The sequence below is a fragment of the Epinephelus lanceolatus genome, chromosome 5 (assembly GCF_041903045.1).
Source record: "Epinephelus lanceolatus isolate andai-2023 chromosome 5, ASM4190304v1, whole genome shotgun sequence".
Taxonomy (NCBI): Eukaryota; Metazoa; Chordata; class Actinopteri; order Perciformes; family Serranidae; genus Epinephelus; species Epinephelus lanceolatus.
Genome location: NC_135738.1, coordinates 35,834,058 through 35,855,936, shown reverse-complemented (window position 1 = coordinate 35,855,936; position 21,879 = coordinate 35,834,058). Strand labels below are relative to the sequence as shown.

The 21,879-nt window shown below is 39.2% G+C and overlaps 1 protein-coding gene across 1 annotated transcript in view; it reads left to right on the top strand.

Annotated features, from left to right (window-relative positions):
- spire2 (spire-type actin nucleation factor 2) overlaps positions 1–21,879 on the top strand; it is a 47,349-nt gene that overhangs the window by 11,345 nt on the left and 14,125 nt on the right. The window contains exons 2-9 of the mRNA XM_033634074.2: positions 3,924–3,967; positions 5,664–6,053; positions 9,052–9,132; positions 9,256–9,420; positions 12,213–12,299; positions 14,334–14,451; positions 16,289–16,455; positions 17,183–17,405. Coding sequence (XP_033489965.2) covers positions 3,924–3,967; positions 5,664–6,053; positions 9,052–9,132; positions 9,256–9,420; positions 12,213–12,299; positions 14,334–14,451; positions 16,289–16,455; positions 17,183–17,405 — 1,275 coding nt within the window. The remainder of the gene's footprint in view (positions 1–3,923; positions 3,968–5,663; positions 6,054–9,051; positions 9,133–9,255; positions 9,421–12,212; positions 12,300–14,333; positions 14,452–16,288; positions 16,456–17,182; positions 17,406–21,879) is intronic.

Genomic DNA, 21,879 nt, shown 5'->3' with positions numbered 1-21,879 from the left:
CTCTATCTTGCTTTATATGTCGCTGCTTTCATCTCTCTCTCTTCTCTGATGTTTCCACGGGTTCCCTCTCTCCGTCTTTGTCTCTGTCTCCTGCTTCTCTTGTCCATCCGTTCTCCTGTTTCTCTGCAGTGAGAGCTGCTGACCGAGGAGTTTCAGGCCTCTCGGGTGTCATTACTGACATCCGAGCTGGGAGAAAGAGCCTTTTTACTTTCTCTCTCACACACACATGCACATGCACAGTCACACACTCACATAGGCATGCCAAACCTGGCTGCGACACAATAACGCATGGCCAAGTTATGACTGTGGGACATATGGAGTTACACATTTGATTTACTCAGTAGAAGATTGAAAACAGGCTGGCTTAGTTTTTATTATTGCTATAAAGTTGACTGCAGAGCTGTTAGTGGCACAAATATCAGGTTTTCTTCAAACAACTTGCTGATCAATCATCCAGTTTAATATGAAACCAGATTTTCTTTAAGGCTGCCCCTGGCAACATTTTGAGTAATATATACATTTGTCTCCAACTGCAGGAAGTGACAAATCAAGTTCAACATGACATGTAAATCTCTCCCCTGAACATTACTGTAGACTGCCAGCTGTTAGCGAAGACTTTATTTTGGAAAAGAAATCAGAGAAGGAAAAATCTTATGTTGTACCTGTTTTGCCTCTTCTCTGTGGTGGTGTTCCCAAATGCTCACACTCACATGAAACTGACTTGACTCAGTGCAAGAAAATTTTACCAGGCTGGAACTGCTTTGACAGGAAAGAACTTCAGCAGCATATTAAAAGCATAAGATGCAAACTATTCAGAGGAAACCTTCCAATTAAAATATGGATTTAAGTTTTGAAAGGGTCACAGAGCTAATTATTTTTGTATGGCAGCAAAACCCAGAGCTCATTAATTAAAGTAGAAAAAAAGGACACTAAGAGAAAACAAAATGCAAGTTTGGACTTCTGTGAAAACATAACAGCAACTCAGAGAAACTTTTCAAACCTGTGACGCTGAGTGGAATTATGACAATAGCCTTCTCTACTAAACAGTGTTGGGGAGTAAGTAGTGACATGTAATTAAATTACACAGCAAATGAAACTGTAATCTGTTAGTTATTGCGATAAAAATGTAATTGAATTACAGTTATTAATGAAAATGTTGATTACAAAGGGGTTACATCTGAATATATACTTTTAAAAAAGTTATATGTGGAATATAAAATTCTTTCTATTGCTTTGCATCTTTTCGCTGTGCAGCATGCCTTTGTGACAAATTTGAATGCAGCACTCATTGGCCTATAACCCAAAAAAGTAATCAAACAGTAATCAAATCTATTAAGTTACATTACTTTGAAGTAGTTAAAATAGGGTGACCATATTTTGATTTACAAAAAAGAGGACACTCGGCCGGCCACGACATAGCCTACTTAAATGATACTCGCAGTTTACTCAAAGATGCCTTATCATTTTAATATATTTAAAATTTATATGTATGGATAGAAAATTCAGTTATATTACAAAATAATAGCTCTCAAAGACAGAAATTCAGATAGGCCTCTATAGGGGACACATACACACACTAGAGTGTGGCGATCCGAGCCCAACGGTACCCGACGGGTCGGGCCGGGTTTGGTCAAAAATGTAGCTATAAATTGTATTCGGGCTCGGGTCGGATTCGGTCAGCTTTCAGTGAAAATGTACTGTAAAAATAAATAAAATCCTATTGTCTGTCCTGTTTATTGCTTGGGCACTGTTATTTTACGTGACAACACCTGAACATAACACACACAGACACACATTGGCTGTTTGTTTCTACCTCTCCCCTCGCTGGAAGTCTCGGACCTCCAGCCGCCCGCCTCCGCCTTGATTAAACGCTGAAAATAAAATAAAAGAGGGAGACAGGTTTTTCCTATTTTATCTTATTTTGTTTAATTTCTCCCTCTCCTCTTGCTGGAAGCGTCGGACCTCCCACCTCCCGCTCCCGTCTCAAACACGGAGGTTTCCCTCTCCACTGAGCACGCCCGGCCTGTTAAATAGCCTGTTACCGTAACAACTGTGTGACACAAACTCAGTGCTTTGGTCATTAAATAATGTCGGGCTCGGTTCGGGTTCGGACAGAAATATGCAGCCCGTGCCGCACTCTAACACACACACACAAACACACGGAAAACCGGACATTATCATCAGTTTATAAAAAGCCCCCGGACGCCCCGGACTGGACGTGAAAAGTGGACATGTCCGGGCAAAAGAGGACGTTTGGTCAGCCTAAGTTAAAATAGTTACATTACTAATTACATTTTTAACAGTGTAACTAGTAACCTGTAACCTATTACATTTCAAATCATTTCCCAACACTGCTAGTTAAACGGAACAGTAACATCTAAAACATTTGATATGACTCACATCATTACTCTGCATTCAGAGGATAAGAAATTAAACTTCTACTGGAAAAAATATGGAAACAATAAGATGAGACCAGCTCAGTATCCCAAAACCTGACATGTACACACAAATAGATACATACATGTTGTGTGGTCACCGGAAAAAAATCCAGTCACTTAAAAAACTAGAAAGTTATGAAGACTAAACAGACAGTTTCAGCTTGTCCCATATTTCATAAAAAGTAAAAACCCTCAACAAAACATAGAGAAAGAATTGGTGATTAATGGTTAGTTATTAGAGCAATCCCCCGCAGAAAGATTTGGTATCAACAAAAGAACATATTTGTTCCCAGTTTAACAGAAGTTAAGTTTCTAATAAACTTCCACAATATGAAAAAATGCAGTGAGAAAAACAATAAAACAATATAAAAGTCATCTGGCAGAACTGGGAAGAGAATATATAACCACTTGTCATGATTGTAGTAGGGTATCTCTTTTTAATTCACTCTTAATATAGAAACTTCTTTCTTGTTATGATTCAGAGATGTTATTGTTACACTTTTTTTCTTTGTGACTTTTATGTCTTCATACTGTACGGCACTGTACTGTATGAAAACTTGGAATCAGCTGTTACATGTTGTTTGTTGTTTGATGTTTTTCTTCTTAACTTCAGTGATAAGTATTTGAACAGATAAAAACAGTATGATTCAGACACCAAATGTTTTATTTACATTTGAAATGGTTTTGGCCCCAAAGGGAAAATGAAACGATTAATATTTCTGTTTAGTCAACGTCCCCAGTGTTGGATGACAGGGGAGAATACGTTTAGAACTTTGATTTTGAATTTGTTTTTAAGTCCAAAGAAACGTTGGGTGACTCTCGAGCACAACAGCGCAATTAAGCTTTAATTAATTTGAGAAGCTGTTTTTCTTTTGGCTCTCTGCAGTCTGCTGGTGGTTAGATTGAACAGGTTTACCTGTGATTCATCAGTCCATAGTATGTTCAGCTGATATTCCCTGATCCATTTCCAACACGCTACCTGTTAATTCCAGCTCGTAGTGCAGTCGCTAAAACAGGGACCTGTTCCTCTTTAAATCTGCACACATTTTGATACAAAGCTTCTGGTTTCTCTTACCAGTGACTGATAACTTTTTTTATTCTTAGTAATTCTTATTCTGGTTAAACCATTTTACAGGTTTTTTGTCTTCATCTATAAAATAAACTCTTTATACAAAATAACATTTATTTGGCAAGGTGACTTTCTACAACCTAAAAGCATCAAAGACACTTAAAACCTTTGAAAAGTATTTTATATCTGCACTGGCATTATGTTTTGTGATTATAAAAACATGCCAAAAAGTATCAATTGAAGTTGATACAAGTTTTTTTTTTCTACGTTGATCGGAAATGGACAAAAATGATTTAATCTGGCAGACATGTCAGATGTAGAAAGAGTGGAATAAAAAGCAAAATGTTGATTTAAAAAAATCACCCAGTATTGTTCTTTATATAAAATGTTGTGCGTCTCCTCCTTTGTCTCCTCAGATGACACAGATGGGCCTCCTGCTCCGCCTGCTGCAGAGCACCAGGTGAGAAAGAAAGAAGGCAGACACAGAGCACCTCACTGTTTCAATGGTGTCGGTAAAATGCTTTTTATTATGGAAATTAATTACATATCAGTTATTACAAGACCTTTATTTGTCACAAAAGGTTTTCCCAGGTGACATAAACTAGATTTTACACATTATTAAATTAATTTCACCCTTATTTTTAAACATGGAACAATGTTTTGACATTTAATACAGTGGAAGCTGCTCATAGTGATCTTGTCTGTGCTGGTCAAATTGATCTCTAAAGACTAAAGAAGGATGATTATTATAATCAAGTTTTTATTCTTTATTTGTCAATGCAAATGACTATCTAATTGAGATTTGTGTGTTGATTACATTATGTAATTAAATGGGACAGCGTTGCTTATTACTGGATTTAATTGACTGTTTCAAACAGTCATTATGTGACCGGCATTATCAGGGCTTCAACCACAGGTGCTTTCACAGTGCATATTTGTTTTCTGTCTCTGTCACTAGCAGCTGTTATTGTTTCTCATTGTTTGACCAGTCTACACAAGGTAGCGTGAGAACAACCAAGTTTGGCTGCTGCATAAGCTTCGAGCAGCACTAGCCTCAGGGGGCCAGCTGGAAGTAGATGAGCTCTTGCAGGGCAAAGTATCATTGGAGTAAAGTTAGAAAAAATAAATAGATATTAATGAATTAGGCTACTTGATTAATTCTATTTATTGCGTCCTAAGCTTTTTGATCATATAAACTGTTGTTCACTGTATCTGTGATCACTGTAAGCCGTCTCCACTGTACTGTACTGTAGGTTTTGTCTTAGATATCGATCGTTGGATGCTTACTGTTAAGGATACAAGTAGGGATGGCAATAGAGAACTGGATCCAGTTGAGTACTGGGTACAAATAGTCAAAACTATTGAAATCATACAGCCACAAGCTTATCAATTCCTTTTATGGATGCTGACATTTGCGCATTACTAAACAATGGTGTCAGACTTATGTGTCTGTGCTGCTGGAAACTTGCAACAAGACAGAGATGACAACAGTGCTACTTGTAATGTCTGTAAAATGACAAATACATGTGGAAATACCAGCCATATGCTCAAACATCTTCTATGCAACATGGGCTTAGAGATCAGATATGCCATGTATTTGACACTCCCTGCACGTGTGCCACTTCTTCCCAACCAAGCAGCACGTCCGTAACCGAGGGTAAATATCCTGTTATAATAACAACAGCGCCTCGCAGCTACTCTGTGTTCAGACTCAGATATAAGAAAACAGTTGCACTGGTGCTGAAAACGTGTGTAGGCCCACTTTTTTTCCACACAGAAGATTGATTAGGAATCAATAAAGAGCAAGACCAACAAATAGTATTGATAGTGGCACTCGTATCAACAAAATCTTATCGATTCTCATCCCTACAAGAGAGCTGGATGGTTTAGAGAACAAATTTCTGTCAGCTACTGCCAGCACTGCTATGTATGTGTATGAAAGGCCCTTCAGCATGGTCTCACATGCTTGATCGTCTTGATCAATCAGACGCACCATAAAGAGTCTTTAATGTGAGACTAAATGTTCTGTTTGAGTACATTAGTTTGCATCTGTCTAGGTGTTTGGCAGGATCATGACAAACTTGGTGTTGGTAATGTTTTGGTAAAGAACAAACTGTTTACTATTGCCCTGTTGTATCTCCTCATTCATCCTTCAGCTGGTCCAGTCGCTGGGTGTGGCCATCTACCGAGCTCTGGACTGGGGACTGGATGAGAGCGAGGAGCGGGAGCTCACCCCCCAGCTGGAGAGCCTCATTGAACGCATGGCTGGGGGGGAGCAGGTTGGAGAGGGTGACAGCACCGCTGGGAACGGTACTAAAGATGAGGGGTACAGCGGCCAGGAAGAGGAGGAGGAGGAGGAAGAGGAGGAGGAGCAGGAGGGAGCAATAAGGCCGGTGTGTACATTCCGCCAAGTGATGGCGCTGTGTGCGTCTCGGCTGGCTAACCCGAGCTTGGCTCCGGAGCACTACCAGGCTGTCTGCAGGGCTCTGTTTGTAGAGACTCTGGAGCTACAGACCTTCCTCATCAAGATCAGAGATGCTAAGGAGGTACATTAAGTTGTCTTTTCAATAGAACACCTGTTTGCTTGTGAAATAATGTAGCTGAAGACATGTAGAGAATAAATGGAGGAGAACGGATGCATGACCTGCTTTTCAGCCGTGGACTTTCACTGCTCCTGCCTTCAGTGGTCTGCACCTCGCTCTGTGTGTGCACTCTTTGAATACAAAATGCTTAAAGCCCTGCTCGATTAATATTCTTGTTTACATGCTACAGAGCAGAGACTAAACATCTGAAGATGCCACCTCCACAGTATTTTTTAAGTGCTCAGCTTCGAATCTAGACTCCTGTTGTGTCACTGCAGTGGTTTACCCTTGTTAAACTTTTTATACATGTACAGGTGGTACGCTCTGTCTCATTTAGCAGATGGATATCTAGATGCTGCATAAAAAGTCCAGTAGAGAGTCATAGTTTGATTAAAATGTATGCTGTTTATCTGTTCTTTAATAATGCAACAATAATTTGAACGCTCCACAGTAAGTCAGGTATGGAGTCATTTGGGTTAAGCAGACTGAGGATTCATTCCTTTATGACAACTTGGGTCTTATTTATAGTTTGGCCATTACTTCCATCAGTAATAATGATATTGTATTCACCAAATGTTTTATAGATACCCTGACTTTCCTCTCACTGAAACATGTGTGTTTGCTTCAGGCCTAACCACGGCTCCCCCCAGGCACCATCAGGACTCAACTATTGCTCTGTCCAAGTCAAGTCAATCTTTATTTATATAGCACATTTCATACACAAGGCAACACAATGTGCATTACAAATTACAATACAATCACAACACAGTCATAAAAGTGCAAGTGCAGAAGAGAAATATGCACACTCACACACACACACAAGGAATTTAACCATAGGCGGTTTTAAAAAGTAAGGTTTTTAACCTGCTTTTAAAGGTGTTCAGTGTGGGGGCCTTTCTCAGGTCTTCAGGCAGGGGGTTCCATCTTCTTGGGGCATAAGTGCAGAAGGCAGCATCTCCTGCTTTAGAGTTAGTACGTGGGATGGTTAAAAGACCACTGCCTGTGGACCTTAGAGTTCTTGCTATTTTGTATCCAATCAGCATGTCTTTTATATACTGAGGTGCAAGGCCATGTAGAGCTTTGTATACTATTAATAAAATTTTAAAATTGATTCTGGTTTTGACAGGTAGTCAATGCAGGGATCTAAGAACAGGTGTAATGTGTTCAGACTTTTTAGTTTCGGTAAGAATGCTTGCAGCTGCATTTTGAATTAACTGTAGTCGCTGCACAGCAGATTTTGGGAGGCCGGTGAGTAGACCATTACAGTAATCTAGTCTGCTTGTTATAAAAGCATGGATTAATTTCCCAGAGTCTGATTTTGATAGAAAGCCCCTTAGTTTGGAGATGTTTTTTAGATGGTAAAAGGCTGATCTTGTGAGATGATTGATGTGGCTCTTAAAATTTAGATCACTGTCTATGATCACACCCAGATTTCTAGTTTCACTTTTGCTCTTCAGAGACAGAGAATTGAGATGAGCTGCAATTCTCTGTCTCTGAGCCTTTGCACCAAAGATGAGTATTTCTGTTTTGTCTTTGTTCAGTTCTAAAAAATTCTCTGACATCCATAGATTAATATCTTCAATACACTGAGTTAGGGAATGTGTGGGATCTAGGTCATCAGGAGATAGGGATATGTAGAGTTGTGAATCATCATGCATAATTATGGTAATTTATGTTGTGTTTCTATATAACGTGTGAGTGGGAGCATACAGAGGTTGAATAGTAGTGGTCCAAGAATTGAAAATTCTGAATGTCCAAACTGCACAAACACCAGCCACACTTAATATATTGATAATCACTCATGACTGCAGTTTAATTTTGTACAAATACAAGTCAAATAATTATTGTAAGATCATAGTGAAACAAACATGTTCTTTGCAGAAACTGCATCAACAAAAGGTACAAGGCGACTAACTTTAGGCCAGTGTTCATCTCTCTTACACATAATGCACACATATGGACACTTACACACACAAATACATACATACATACATACATACATACATGAAGGTGAGCCCTTTGCTTTATAAGTTCCACAAAGTTTAAATGGACACAATAAAAGGGAGCACCAATGTCCAAAAACAAAAGTCATACACATGCAATTGAAGTCCATTCCTACCTCTAAAAAGTCTTCCTCCTGGCTTTACTCACAGCAGGGCACAGTCCCTGATAAGGGCTTCAACAATGTCACTTTCCAATTATGTTAACTAGCTTAGCTAATGTTACAGTTCAAATTCCATCTTACCTTAGTTAGCTAACTCCCTTAAGACCTAGCCTGCTAGATACCTAACTTTTGGAAACAGGTGGCACTTGCCAGTGTCGTGCCAAAAAGTGATTGTCTGCCAAAAACATATTCCCGTCCATGGGCACCCCTGCAGCCTGTTAAATCTGTATCGCCCAGTTTATTCGTCTACAACCCCCAGCTACCAGCCCCAGAGGTTTCCACTTGTTTACAACCTGTCCGATCATCTGTCCTCGTGGTTGTTGCCCCTTGAGACCTTCTTTTAGCAATGTTGTTGCCATGTTCCAAGATCGGCAATTACTTTGGTGTTTACAGAACAAATCATATAGTTATGGAATATGGTCGTAGATATAAAGGGCAGCCAAACTTGCTGGGAAGAGATACAAAGTTGAAGAGAAAAATCATTACTCAAATTGTCCGTAAACAGCTCACAGACCAACTTCCTGCTTAAACTTTGACCTGCTGTACTTGCCGTAGGTGTGTGTGCACATGGTTTTTCATTTGGATTATAATTGACACTTTGGGTCTCACTTTTGTTTTTGTTTTTTACTGAAAAATAATGTTATATATGCTGAGTGAATCGGGTTAATGCCACTACGTGCAGAATTATAATTACTATTTTAAGTTACTGAGTACATCCTCTTCAGATCTTGTATTTTGCACCTGTGGCTGAAAAAAACAATGTTTAAAATGTTACTGTTGTCACTATTTGTTGCACAGATGCTGAGGAAGATCACAACAGAGGAAACGCTGGAAGACAGGTCTACCGCAGAGCTGGACGCATTGAAGCATAGAGACTGGGTGAGACGAAACGAGCAAGGGCGCAGCATGACAGGGAGGACAATACAACAGTGTGTTTGACTGAAGAAGGCAGTGTTGTCGTGTTGACGCATGCAGATGTGTGTGCTGTTGTTTCCATCCTAGGCACGTTTGTGGGTGCAGCTGATGAAGGAGCTCAGACAGGGAGTGAAGCTGAAGAAGGTGCAGGAGCAGCCGTTCAACCTGCTGCCCACCGAGTTCAGCCTCACACCCTTCGAGATGCTGATGCAGGACATACGAGCTCGCAAGTTCCAGCTACGCAAAGTCATGGTGAGAGACAAAACTTAGTTTAAAATAATCAAGCCAAGCATTAGATATGATGTAAATATGAAGATATGAAAGCAGTTAAAACATCTGTGCCATGAAAGCAGTTGAAATTGTCAGCTGATTAGTAAACACTGAAAGCAGATGACATGTCAGTCGAAGAGTAAGAGATAAAAGCAGTTGAATTATAAACAATTAAAACAATTTCAATTTCAGTTGTAGATTAAGTGACAGAGATAATGGAAGTGTCTGCACTGTAAACCCGGTAATAATAATAATAACTTTATTTATATAGCATCTTTTAAAACTGTGTTACAGAATGTTTCACAGATTATATGAACCACCAAGTGCTGATTGGTTTTGATTTAAAAGAATAAGGTTGCAAGACAGATTTCTACAGAGAGACTGCTCTAGAGTTTTAAGGCCCTGACAGCTTTAGTCTTAAGTGTAGATCGAGGGACTGTTTGTAGATTTTTGTCGAACAATCTGAGATTGCGTGCAGATAGATAGGGGCATATAAATTCACATATGTACAGTATCTCACATAAGTGAGTACACCCCTCCCATTTTTGCAAATATTTCATTATATCTTTTCATGGGACAACACTATAGAAATGACACTTTGATATAACTTAAAGTAGTTAGTGTACAGCTTGTATAGTAGTATAGATTTACCTTCCTCTGAAAATTACTCAAAACACAGCCATCAACATCTAAACAGTTGGCAACATAAGTTGGTGGTGAATTTCAAGAGAAAATAAATAAAGACATGAATAACTTTCCTTAAGTCAGAGAATGTTAGATCATTAGATGTTGAAAAAGCAGGACTTAACTCCCTAAATTGACATCTTGTTGAAAGTTTAATTGGAATCAAAGATAACTCCTAGATTTCCAGCATTGGACTGAACAGAGGGCCCCAAGTTCTGGCACTTATCATTGAATACGGAAGTGTCTAATAGCCCCAAAACAATACAATTTCAGATTTTTCTTTATTGGGGTATCCTGGTTATATAGACATAGAGTTGAGTGTCATTGGCATAACAATGAAAAGAGATTTTATGATTGTGAAATAATCTGCCCAGAGGAAACATTTACATACAGAACAGAAAAGGACCCAGGACAGAGCCTTGGTGTGCTCTATGGTGCATAATGGAGATGAACCATTTCAGACCAGTGTCTGTAATTTTTTCTAATTAAGGTACTGTGATCAACTATATCAAAAGCAGAACTTAAGTCAAGTAGGATCAAGCCAGACCCTTCCCCAGCATCAGCAGCAAGGAGGAGATCAGTGATCACCCTAAGTATAGCAGCGTCAGTGCTGTGTTCTTCTGGAAAGCCAGACTGGAACTTTCCAAAAATATCACGTTGGCTCATGTGGACAGTTAATTGTTTGTAGAAAATCTTCTCTAGGTTAATTGACTTGTAAATGCTGAAAGCAGCTGAAACGTCAGTTGTAGAGTAAGCACTTTACAGCAGTTGAAATGTCAGGAGAGGTCTTAAAGGGGCTAGAGGCGAAATTCAAAGCCTATGAGTTGTGTGGACACAGTTCTCAACATGGAGGTGGCTGAGCTGGCGGCTAGCAGCTAATGGTGCTAACTCCATTAACAGCTCTAAACATCAGCAACAGTGCTCACAGAGCTAACAGTGTCAGTTGGGGGTAACTGGAGGGTGGCCAACACGCTTCTGTGACAACACTGTCCCAGTGTCAGCTGTAACCACAGAGTACAGTGCAAAGCATCAGCGATGAGCTAGTGAGTGGGATACACACATGCACTAATATACACATGCGGCAGGACCGGCTTACCACAACAAAGAAGAAGCTGGGATAACAACACACACAGAGGTGGTGTGACTTTAATCTCTGCTCAGGACACCATTACTCCACTATATTTTTACATAGTAAACCATTTATTTGCTGCTACGTTAACACTCTGAATGTTGCATACAAAACCTTGTTGACAGCAGCGAAATTGAAGATGTTGCAGAGGAAATATTTCGAGATTGTTCTTTCCTTTGTGAAACCCAGCAAGAAATGCTTTAATTTTCAATTCACTTTGTTCAAACGGGGCACGAGGACACTGAGGGCAGACAGGAGTGAGACTGTGTGAGACTGTAACACCTGTTTGTCATTCGAAGACCTTGGAGCTACTGTCCTCTTTTCAGGCAGTCCGCTGCACCATGTACTGTACAGGCTTTGTTATAGTTAGAAAACATTATGTAGCAGGCATACATGAGGCAATCACCTTGAGGCCATCTCCACGGGCAGATACATAATTCAGCCTCAGAACACAAATATTAATGAAGATTTCTCTCGGCCTTCTGTCCTCACAGCAGCCAAAATCATCAGCCAACTCTGCAGTTCCCCTCAGCTTCAGCTCAGTTTCTTTAAGCTTCTTGTCTTGTTTTACAGCCTCAACTTAACTGTTTTGGTTCAGTCTAACAGCTCTTATCAACTCCTATTAGGCTGCTGTTATCAGTGAGAAAGCTCTGATAAACCCACTGTACTGTGGCTGCTTAGCACTACATGCCAAAGTTAGCAACTAGCTGGTGAACATAGAATTTAGCAGCTGAAGAGCACTATATTTATTTCAAGGATTTGTGGAGACCAAAATAGGGCTAAAAGTAGACTGCATGCTGGATGTGCCAATGGTAAATATACTAACATGTTTGCCATATAAACTTTATCAGGAGATAATATGTCAGTGTTATGTTAACAGTTTTTAGCATTGCTACACTGCTCACTGTATGATGTACAGACACAGTACTACAGTTAGTGTGGTGTTTCTTGTATTACTCAGGTGGACGGTGACATTCCTACCAGAGTGAAGAGGAATGCCCATGAAATGATACTGGATTTCATCAGATCAAGACCTCCACTTAAACCAGTGAGTGGGTTTCACCTTCTGATAGAAGTTGACCACAGCAGTGTGAAGAAGGGTTCATGTGTGCATTTTTTTTTTCATTTACAGTATACCCTGAAACCCTGAGTGTAAGCAGGCAGGTAGAAGAATACTTGTATTGATAAAAGTCTAGTTTTTTGGTTGATTTGTTGGCAAACAGGATTAACATGGTTTGACAGACAAATACAGTTGGTTGCCATGTTGGTTGCCAAAACTGAAAATATGGTTGCCATTTTTAGTCACCTTATATTTTGAGTATAAAGATAGTATGCAGTTATATGTCAGCTTAATAATGAAAAATGTGACATAAAAGAATGTTTAAAAGCTTTATTACAGTAACCAAGCAACCTTCTTAGTAGTTTGTGTTTTATCTGATTATATTAGATATCTGGTCATATCTCTTTATTTAAGGTTCATCTTGTTCTTTATCAGTTCAATCAGTTTGCAATTTGTTTGTGATGTTGATGGTTAGTCGAACTTTAAACAGTCAAACAGCTTAATTTGCTTCGTTGAAACAGGGTTCCCTGTGCATCATTCAACAGCATGATACTCAGGGACAGAGACTTTCCAAGGGAGAAGAAAGGACTGGAACACACTGATCAATTTATTGACTTCAATTCTTTTTGCACTTATAAAGCTTGTGAATTGATCAGCGCAGTCCTTTCTTCTCCCATGGAAACTTGATTTACCATTGTCTCTAAAACAGATGCCTGAGCTCATGCCAGTAAACACACCAACGCACATACAGCGATGTCTGGTTCTAGTTCTGACTAACAGCAATATTTAAATATCACTAATGCAAAAAATATTCAAAATTAATTTATTTTGGGGTGCATGTATTGTTGTTTGCTGTCCCTGTTTTTTTATGTTAGAGTGGTTACCATTTATGGCAACCAAAGGCTAAGTACTAGGAGCCAATCTCTCAAAATGGGTGCCAATTGCAAATTGGCAGTTTTTGTTTTCAGTGTTACATCAGTTTATCAGGCATTTTATATAGTGAGTCAGCTGTGTTCATCACTGATATCATGACTATGGTGATAGTTGCTTCATTACATTGTAACGAATTATATTCAAACTGTATTACTGGGGTTTTACCATAATAATAACTGTATTGTTTGACCCAGTCAAAAAACATTTGAGACACTTTGAATGGGTGGTCACATCATATCTTTAAATCTTGGCACCTTTTTCACCCATACCTGTATGTACATATACATACAGGTATATGTACATACAGGTATGGGTGTATGTACATATACATATCCCTCAGCCCATACATCTTTAACAATTGTTGTGAACGTGATATATTAAGAGCGCATTAAGGGAATTTCTTCAAATTTGAAAAAAACCCATCCACTTTGACTTAACGATGAAGTGATTAGATTTTGATGGCCAATAGTCAAGTCAAAGTCAAAGTCATTGTGACTTTACATTTGTCTCATTCTCATGAACAAGATATCTCAAAAAGGCCTTGAGGGAATTTCCTCAGATTTGGCACAAACATCCTCTTGGACTCAACGATGAACTGATTAGAATCTGGTGGTCAAGGGTCAAGGTCACTGTGACCTTCCAAAACACGTTTTTGGCCATAACTCAAGAAATCATACACTAAATATGACAAAATTTCACATAAATGTCTAATGGGATGAAATGATGAAGTTATTGCATTTTATAATCAAAAGGTCAAAGGTCAACTTCACTTTGACATCATAACATTCTGCAAAAACATTTGTCTGGCCATAATTCAAAGCCATATCTCAGGAACAGAAGGGGAGACATTTGGTCAGATACTGAATTGGTGACACTAATCTTAAGTCTCCATATTGAAACTGTGCTGATTGTATAGATCTGTGCTGCCAAGGGGATAGATGTGTATGAAGCATCCATATATTCACAGACATAGATGTAAACTCTAACTGCAGCTTGACTGGTTTGTGGAGGAATACAACCATGAGGCGGTAATTCTAATCTGAGATTGCCCAGAAGTATGGATATGTTCTAATTATTCCTCCTCATTAGGTTTCAGAGCGCAGCCTTCCGCCTCCTCCACCGCAGCAGCAGTCCCTCCATGACCAGGTCCTGGCTGAGATCAAGCAGGAGAGAAAGCTCAGGCCTGTATCCCTGCCCAGCTCCAGATGTAAGGGGACAATCATTCACCATTGTGTTTTTTTACCCAACTATAACTAAATTAAAGCTCCACCACAGGTCACATCACTATTTAAGAACTAAATGCAAAACATAAAAAATGTAAGTTCTCAGAGCAGACCCATATGAAGAAATGTATGTTTGTCTTTATTAAACACAACATTTTATTTGGTTACGATAAAAGTATTTTTTTCCAATTGTCCTGTGGTGCTTTGTAGAACTGAGAGCAGACTTTGTTTTGTTTCCATTAGACAGACACAAAAGTACTTAAAGATAAAATAGTCTAAAATGGTGTATTGGCTGTCAGTGGTGCCAGAAACTTTTAATAGGGGTGGCCAGATGGGGCCATAGAAAGTCTCAAAAAACAAAAGCCATAACTAAATTTCTGTAATTTTGTTGTGTTGTTGAAGTATAAAAGCTAGTTGAAGCAGCAATTCTATCAAGGTGCCACTGCTGTTTGTACGCATTTGTTAACATCAAAAACAGTTGGATGGTGCCTGGGGAGAAGCATTACGTATGGTGATAGTGGAGTAAAAGCTAAGGTCTGGTCGCTGCGTCTTCTCCCTGTGCCAGTGTGTTTTTCTTTTTAAAGTCATTGCATGACTTTCAGTGTTCTTCTTGCTGTGCTGTTCACAAAGCAAATGTTACAGTGAAGGTGAGCGGACCACCCATGTTGCTAAATAATTACTTTAGGGCTGATGCTCTATGCTCTATGCTCTCTATGTCTGTACATTCTGTACTGTAGTCTGTGAGGGTAACACTACAGTCAGGCACTGTATACTAGTCTGTAAGCTGTAGTGTGTAACAAGAGTATTTTTCCATTTAGAGATACAGTACATGTGGAGGTGGCGTTGCATTTCATAAATATTGACCGGCTATTTGCAGATCAAGGTCAGTTGATTTCAGTGTGTGGGCCGCTGATAAAGGACTTTTCACACTGCACATCTAAAGAGCACACTGACTGAACAGATATCTGGAAATTAATTATTAGTCTGAATTATCATTGATACTATTAATGTATTGTTATTAATATGATAATTGCAACCCGTTTTGTAGGTTGACCTAACGGGACAGTTGTTTTATAATCTGTGCAGGAAAAAAACCCAACAGTAACCATGGTAAAATCATTCCCCTTGCCAGAAAGATTAAAGATGCATTAAGCGACCTGGAAAATTTCAGTTATCCAATAATAACTCTCTTTTTCACTCTTTTGCTCGTCATCAGCTCCTGAGGGAACTATATGACGAACTATGTTCTTCAATTAGCTGCTAACTTTGTCCGCTGTTTGGTGCTGGGAAGGTGAGACTGAACCAGAACAGTGTAGCTGTGGACTGTAAAACCAAAACAATGAGCTGAAAGATGCTAAAAACTTTGTAGAGCTGAGAGTAACTACTGAGTGGGGTGATAATTTTCTGTGGATTTGTGATGATGAGTGACCTCATTTGCCTAACATAGTCAACTGACCCATTGGTAATCTAAATCTAATAATGCAGTGCAGCTTTACATTATGTTTGTACTGTAAGAAGGGAACACTCTTTCTGCTTTTTGCTGTAAAGCAATTCAACACATTTTGCTCCAAATATGACTCACAACAACATTCAGTAAAGTCAGTAAAATGCTACACAGCAACTGTTCCGACACTGCAACATAGCTCTTCCAATATTGTTGGTTTACAGTATTAACTTTTGATTGTTAACTCAAAATGAGTGTGTTCATAAGTTATTGATGCTAAACCACTACACAGGGTACATCTCATCTCAGTGCCCTCTGATCTCACTGTTTCTGACTTATTTGTTTGCTGAAGGTGTTTCTGGTTTCTCTTCACTCAGCATTTGGCTCTCTGCCCTGCCTGGCTCAGACTTGTCCTTGTAACGTCAAATCAACTTCATGCATCGACCTGTCCGTGTCGGAGCCAGGCCCCCGGCAGCCGTCCCGCCCTCGTATCCTGCTCAAGGCTCCGACTTTGGCTGAGATGGAGGAGATGAACATATCTGAGGTGAGGGCAGACAGGGAGGGGTTGAATAATTGGAATCATTGTTGGCGTCTCTTAGGACTGACTGGTGCTTTTCACAGTAGAACATGCTTTGTTTCCCAGCTTAAGTGGGTTAAGATGCCTCTGCGCAGTTTCAGAATAGCACAGAGGGTGGAAAGCGAAACACTGATTGAGATGAATCTTTTTTTGCACAAAGACTCAACAACTTGGAAAAATGTATTTTTCCCCTCTCTTGTTATGTTACCCAAATGAACCAATTTCAAGCAGATTGGAGTTTAAGTTCTTCAGATAGTTCTTGTAGAAACAGCTGCTAAATAATAGATAGACGTTATCTCCTTTCAGTTGGAGAGGAAAAGGAATTAAGGTGTAAAATGATCACTTGAGGGTGTGCAGTACTGCAGTAACCCTGACTTTTCTTTTAAGAGCTGCTTTGCATTTTTGTAACTGCCAAGGTAATTGTTATCTTAGCAATCCAAGCAGAACTGGACTTTATTAAGTTAGGAAACTGCTGTACTTGTGGTCAATGTATGATATCTCTATGACTCGGTCTGCATATTGTGTGGCCCCAAATGGAAACTGTGAGAAAGCCGAGCGAGACTGAAAACCCCTTAAATGACAGCAATTCAGTTTCAGTCCAGAGGGCTGTTTCATAAACCAAGATTACCAGTTAACCCACAACACCTCTTCCCTTCCCCTCTTCCTTAACCCTTCCTCTCCTTCTCCATCCCAGGAGGAGGAGTCCCCAGACAACGGGGAGCTGAGGAGGGCAGAGAGCTCCCCAACACCTCTGAAAAGAGATCGCTCCTTCTCAGAGCACGACCTGGCCATGCTCCGTGCCGAGATGCTGCCTTCGCTCTCTGAGTCGGGGCAGCTGGTCGGGGCGGTCAGTCTGAGGGGTGAGAGGCCTCGTTCCAGGACGCTGACCGGTGCCGGGCCTCCTCCTTATCACAGAGGTCAGTATGTAGAAGCAGACTGATCATCCGTGGTAACAGTTCATACTTCAATTTATAAATGATTACTTCTATATAGAGAGCAAATATACAAACACAACACCCTCTGATTTCATTTTTAGATCAAAGCTGGTCATGGAATTCCTTCAGTATCACAGAGATTAGAGAAATCGCGCACTGAAAATAGGAAACTGATATTGGAGTCTAATTGCTCCACACATTCATTAGATGGAGGTTTTTGATTCATCAGTATAACCAGATATCAATAGTGGGAAACTTTTACAAACACTACGGTGTGTACATCCACAGAGGCTCCAAAGTCTATATACCTATGACGTCGGGATAATTTTCAAGTTTAGTCAGTTTTATTTTATCAGGATGAGCAACTTGAGATGTATCATGTCATATTCAAGGGGGCCCCACTAATGACCAACGACAGGGTATGAAATTAACAAAATATTTTGGGGGCAATTTTGGCCCCCACGGTCTAAAAAATGGGGGCATTTTCAAAATGTTTGGGGGCCATCAAAAAATTGTAATTATGTTCTAACAATAAGCACATGAAAAGCAAAACCAACTAAGATAGTATCTTCACTCTTCAGTAGAAACCTCTATAAATGAAATAAATAATGGGTTACATAAAGTTATGATTGCAAAATATCACTCAGATTTCCTATAATTCAACCAGTTTAAATGTGATGATTTAACCATTCATCTACTGATAGCAGTACTAATGTTTCACTTATGTTAAATTAATTTAAAATTTAACATTCATTCTACCTTAATTTTTCATTAATTTGTCATTGTGTAGACACAGATCACCCAAGAAATGGTTAATTTATACTTATGGTACAGGAAAGCCCCCTCCCCTTCTCTGTCAGATTACTCTCACGTAATCAGTGCAATCTCGTTGATTATGTCTGGAAAATGAGTTGTAGACGTGACGGTAAATTAATTTAATGAAAATAAAATTATACTTTAATGTCAGATTGTAATACTGTTAAAAATATAAATACTTATAGTTGTTTCGAAAACTTGGGGGCAATTTTGGCCCCTGGAACATGGCTTTTGGGGGCATTTTTTGATAAATTGTGGGCCAAATGGCCCGTGGCCCTTGCTAATTTCTGACACTGACCAACGAGTGAGTCACCCTAACTACACTGAGCTTTGTCCATTTTAAAGCATCATATTGCCATAGCAACATGCGCGAGCCACTTCCCATGAGAGTTTTGTGAGATTGCATAGACTAGCTCTGTGCATGTCATCTAAATTAAATTACTGCACAATGATTCACAGTGAAATTCACAATGAAATATGGATGTTAGGCAGCAAATCAGCTTTGCTTTCAATCAGATAAGTTATGAGAAAATCATCTGACATATCATAAACACATGATTTTTTTCATGGTTATCCAAATATGCCATGTACAGAACTCAGTGAAGATGAGACAAAATCTATCAAAGGACTGCTGAAGAAGTTTGCAGAACATCTATTCAGGCGCGAGCAGTCCTACATAGTAACACATTAAGAGGGGAAAATAAGAAGGTGAAGAAAAAGTTGAATAGACTCTAGACATTTTTCCTGTCAAACAAAAGCATGACTAACAGTGTTATAAAATGCTGCTTCAGCCATGATATTGTTAGTATTCATCTGGGCTTCTCCTGCTATGAAAGGTCAAAGTGTCTGCGGTGAAGAAGACCCATGACTGATTCATTCGAGAACAACAACATGTGTGCTCTCATTATTGTTATTATATATTTATGTAGAAAAAAAACATGTTCAGTACAAGATGGATATTTTTTGACAGGGTAAAAAAAAGAAAAAAACAGTGATGCTCATTAAGCAAACATGTCAGTCAAATTCAAGATATAATGAAGCTCATCATGCACTTGAGGTCACTCTCAGTGTCGCAGGAGAGCCTGACAGCTTTTGTGTGTAAAACATCTGGCACTTTCACCAAGTTTCATTTTGTGAAAACTTCTGAAAGGAAAAATCAGGTGATGGTCTGGATAGTCAAATTTAGATAAATTCTCCTCGGCTCATTGTGTTACTAGTGTCTCCAGTCTTATCTCTGAAAGACCTGCGTGACTGCCAGTGATCTCAGATGACATTACTGGTTGTGGCATGCTCATTTTTACATTTAGCGCTCTGACATAGCCATTTTTAAAAGGGTTCCTTAACATCTTACCTCAAGATATCAGAATGCAAATGGGCTCTACTGATTCCTAAGAGTCTCCCCTATACAAACATGCCTACTTTACTGTATGCTATTTTTTTGCACACAGTATACATGTGTTATTTTCACCTATTCTTTTTAACACTGGGGTCCTTAATCAGTTTTGGAAATGCATCAATTAGGTATGACTCGAAAGCTGAGACTATTATGGAGTTACGAGGCCAATTTTATTCATATGTGGTGATGGTAGTTCCCATAGTAGCCATTTTATTGCAGTGAGACAATTTCTTTTTAAACTTGACATCACTGTATAAAATAACCTACTGTGATCTCGAGGATAATCACAGCCTCATGAAACTTCACAACAACAATTTAGAGACCTCAGGCATTCAGAGGCTGTGTGACTGTCATAAGTATATTGACAATAATGGAGTTTTCTCAGCAGTTTCCAGAACAGAAGTGCTTACTATCCAGCCACTGAAAAAAAATGTAATTCCCCAAAAGTCAAAAGCTTTTGATACCAAATCACAGCATAGTTTTTTTATATTGTGCTTCTCAAGGTCTTGTTTTTAATCATGCATTTTAGGGGATTTTTTGACCATTTTCCTCACTTCTCAAGTGGTAAAAAATGCTTAAATTTACCAGCAAATCTGTGTAACAAATGGTATCAACCCAAAAGTGGCTGCAACAACTTATGAGACATATTTGGGAATGTTCTAAGCCCCTATAGACTCTAAACTTTAAAAGTTGGAATAGGTGCCTAAAGTTCTCTTGTCTGTGGTGGCTCTCTTAATTATTGAGGTTGAAAAAAATGCTATCACTTTATGCACAGAGGAGGGCCACAATTTTTTTTCAGCTTCCAAATGGAGGGTATGATAGAAAAGCCCCAGTATTCCAAGAGAAAGAATTTTACTTCTCGAATTGTGAGGAAAAAAATATAAAGTGCATTGTAAATGAACACATGGTGGCACTGCTGCCACAAAAAAAAGTCAGACAAACATCAGTTGTTACAGTTTGCTCATGGCCTAACACCAGATGTCATTGAAAGGAAGCTCTCTGTCACACCGTCATGTTTCACTGCGACACTTAGCAGAACCAACATTAAGGTTATCAGTAACACCTGTGCTCTCATACTGTGACAAGTCAAAATGTCTCATGCAAAAAAGTGTTTTAACTATAATCAATGATTTGTTTCAGGGCTGGATTGTAGCATGTTTTTGTGTTTTTTATTTGCTCTACATTTAACATACTGTAGCCATACACATCTTTACTTCTGCTTCTTTACAGTTATTCTCAGCCAGGATTCATTCATATTCAGGAGTCTGAAGTTAGTTAATCCCAATCAAACAGTGCTGCAGCTCATGCCGTTGGTTAGTTCCTCCTATTTGGCTGAAAGAAAGATAATTAATGAGATCAGCTGCCGTAGTGTTTGCTCGCAATGAAAACCTGCAGACTGTTGGCCCTCTGTGATAGATGATTCACACACGCTGCAGTTTTAATCCTCCTCCCACAGAAGGAGACACAGTGCCAGTTATAATACAGAGCAGTCTGGTTTCCACAGTCAGTACATCTCTCCTCATTTATGAATTAATGAACTGGATTTTGATTTCACAAACAGTTTGGCCATAAAGTGACGTCAAACCCAGGCTGCCACAAACAGTTAAATTGAGTGCGCTTAGATCATCGATACAGCGGCTAGCACCCTAAACACCCTTTTTAAAGTTTCCAGCTCCTCTGCCTTGAGGCCTGGAAGGAAAGCAGTTGTGTATTAACCAGAACATCATGACAGAACTACTGCTGAAAATTAGCCCTCTCTATACTTCCTGTAACTATAGAGTATTTGCAACCCTTATTCCAAAAAAGTTGGGACGTTGTGCAAAACATAAATAAAAACAGAATGCAATGATTTGTAAATCCTTTTTGACTGATATCAATAGAATATAATACACATGCAAGATATTTAATGCTCAGACTTTATTGTTTTTTGTAAATATACATTCATTCTGAATTTGATGCCTGCAAGACATTCCAAAAAAGTTGGGACAGGAACATGTTTACCACCGTGTTACATCATTCTTTCTTTTAAGATCACTCAGTAAGTGTTTGGAAACTGAGGACAATGAATGTTGAAGTTCTGAAAGTGAAATTATTTCCTATTCTTGCTTGATATTTGACTTGTGTTGCTCAACAGTCTGTCGTACTTCGCGCTTCGTAACACGCCACACATTTTCAATGGGAGTCAGGTCTGGACTCCAGACAGGCCATTCTGGTACCGTCACTCTTTTTCTATGAAGCCACAGT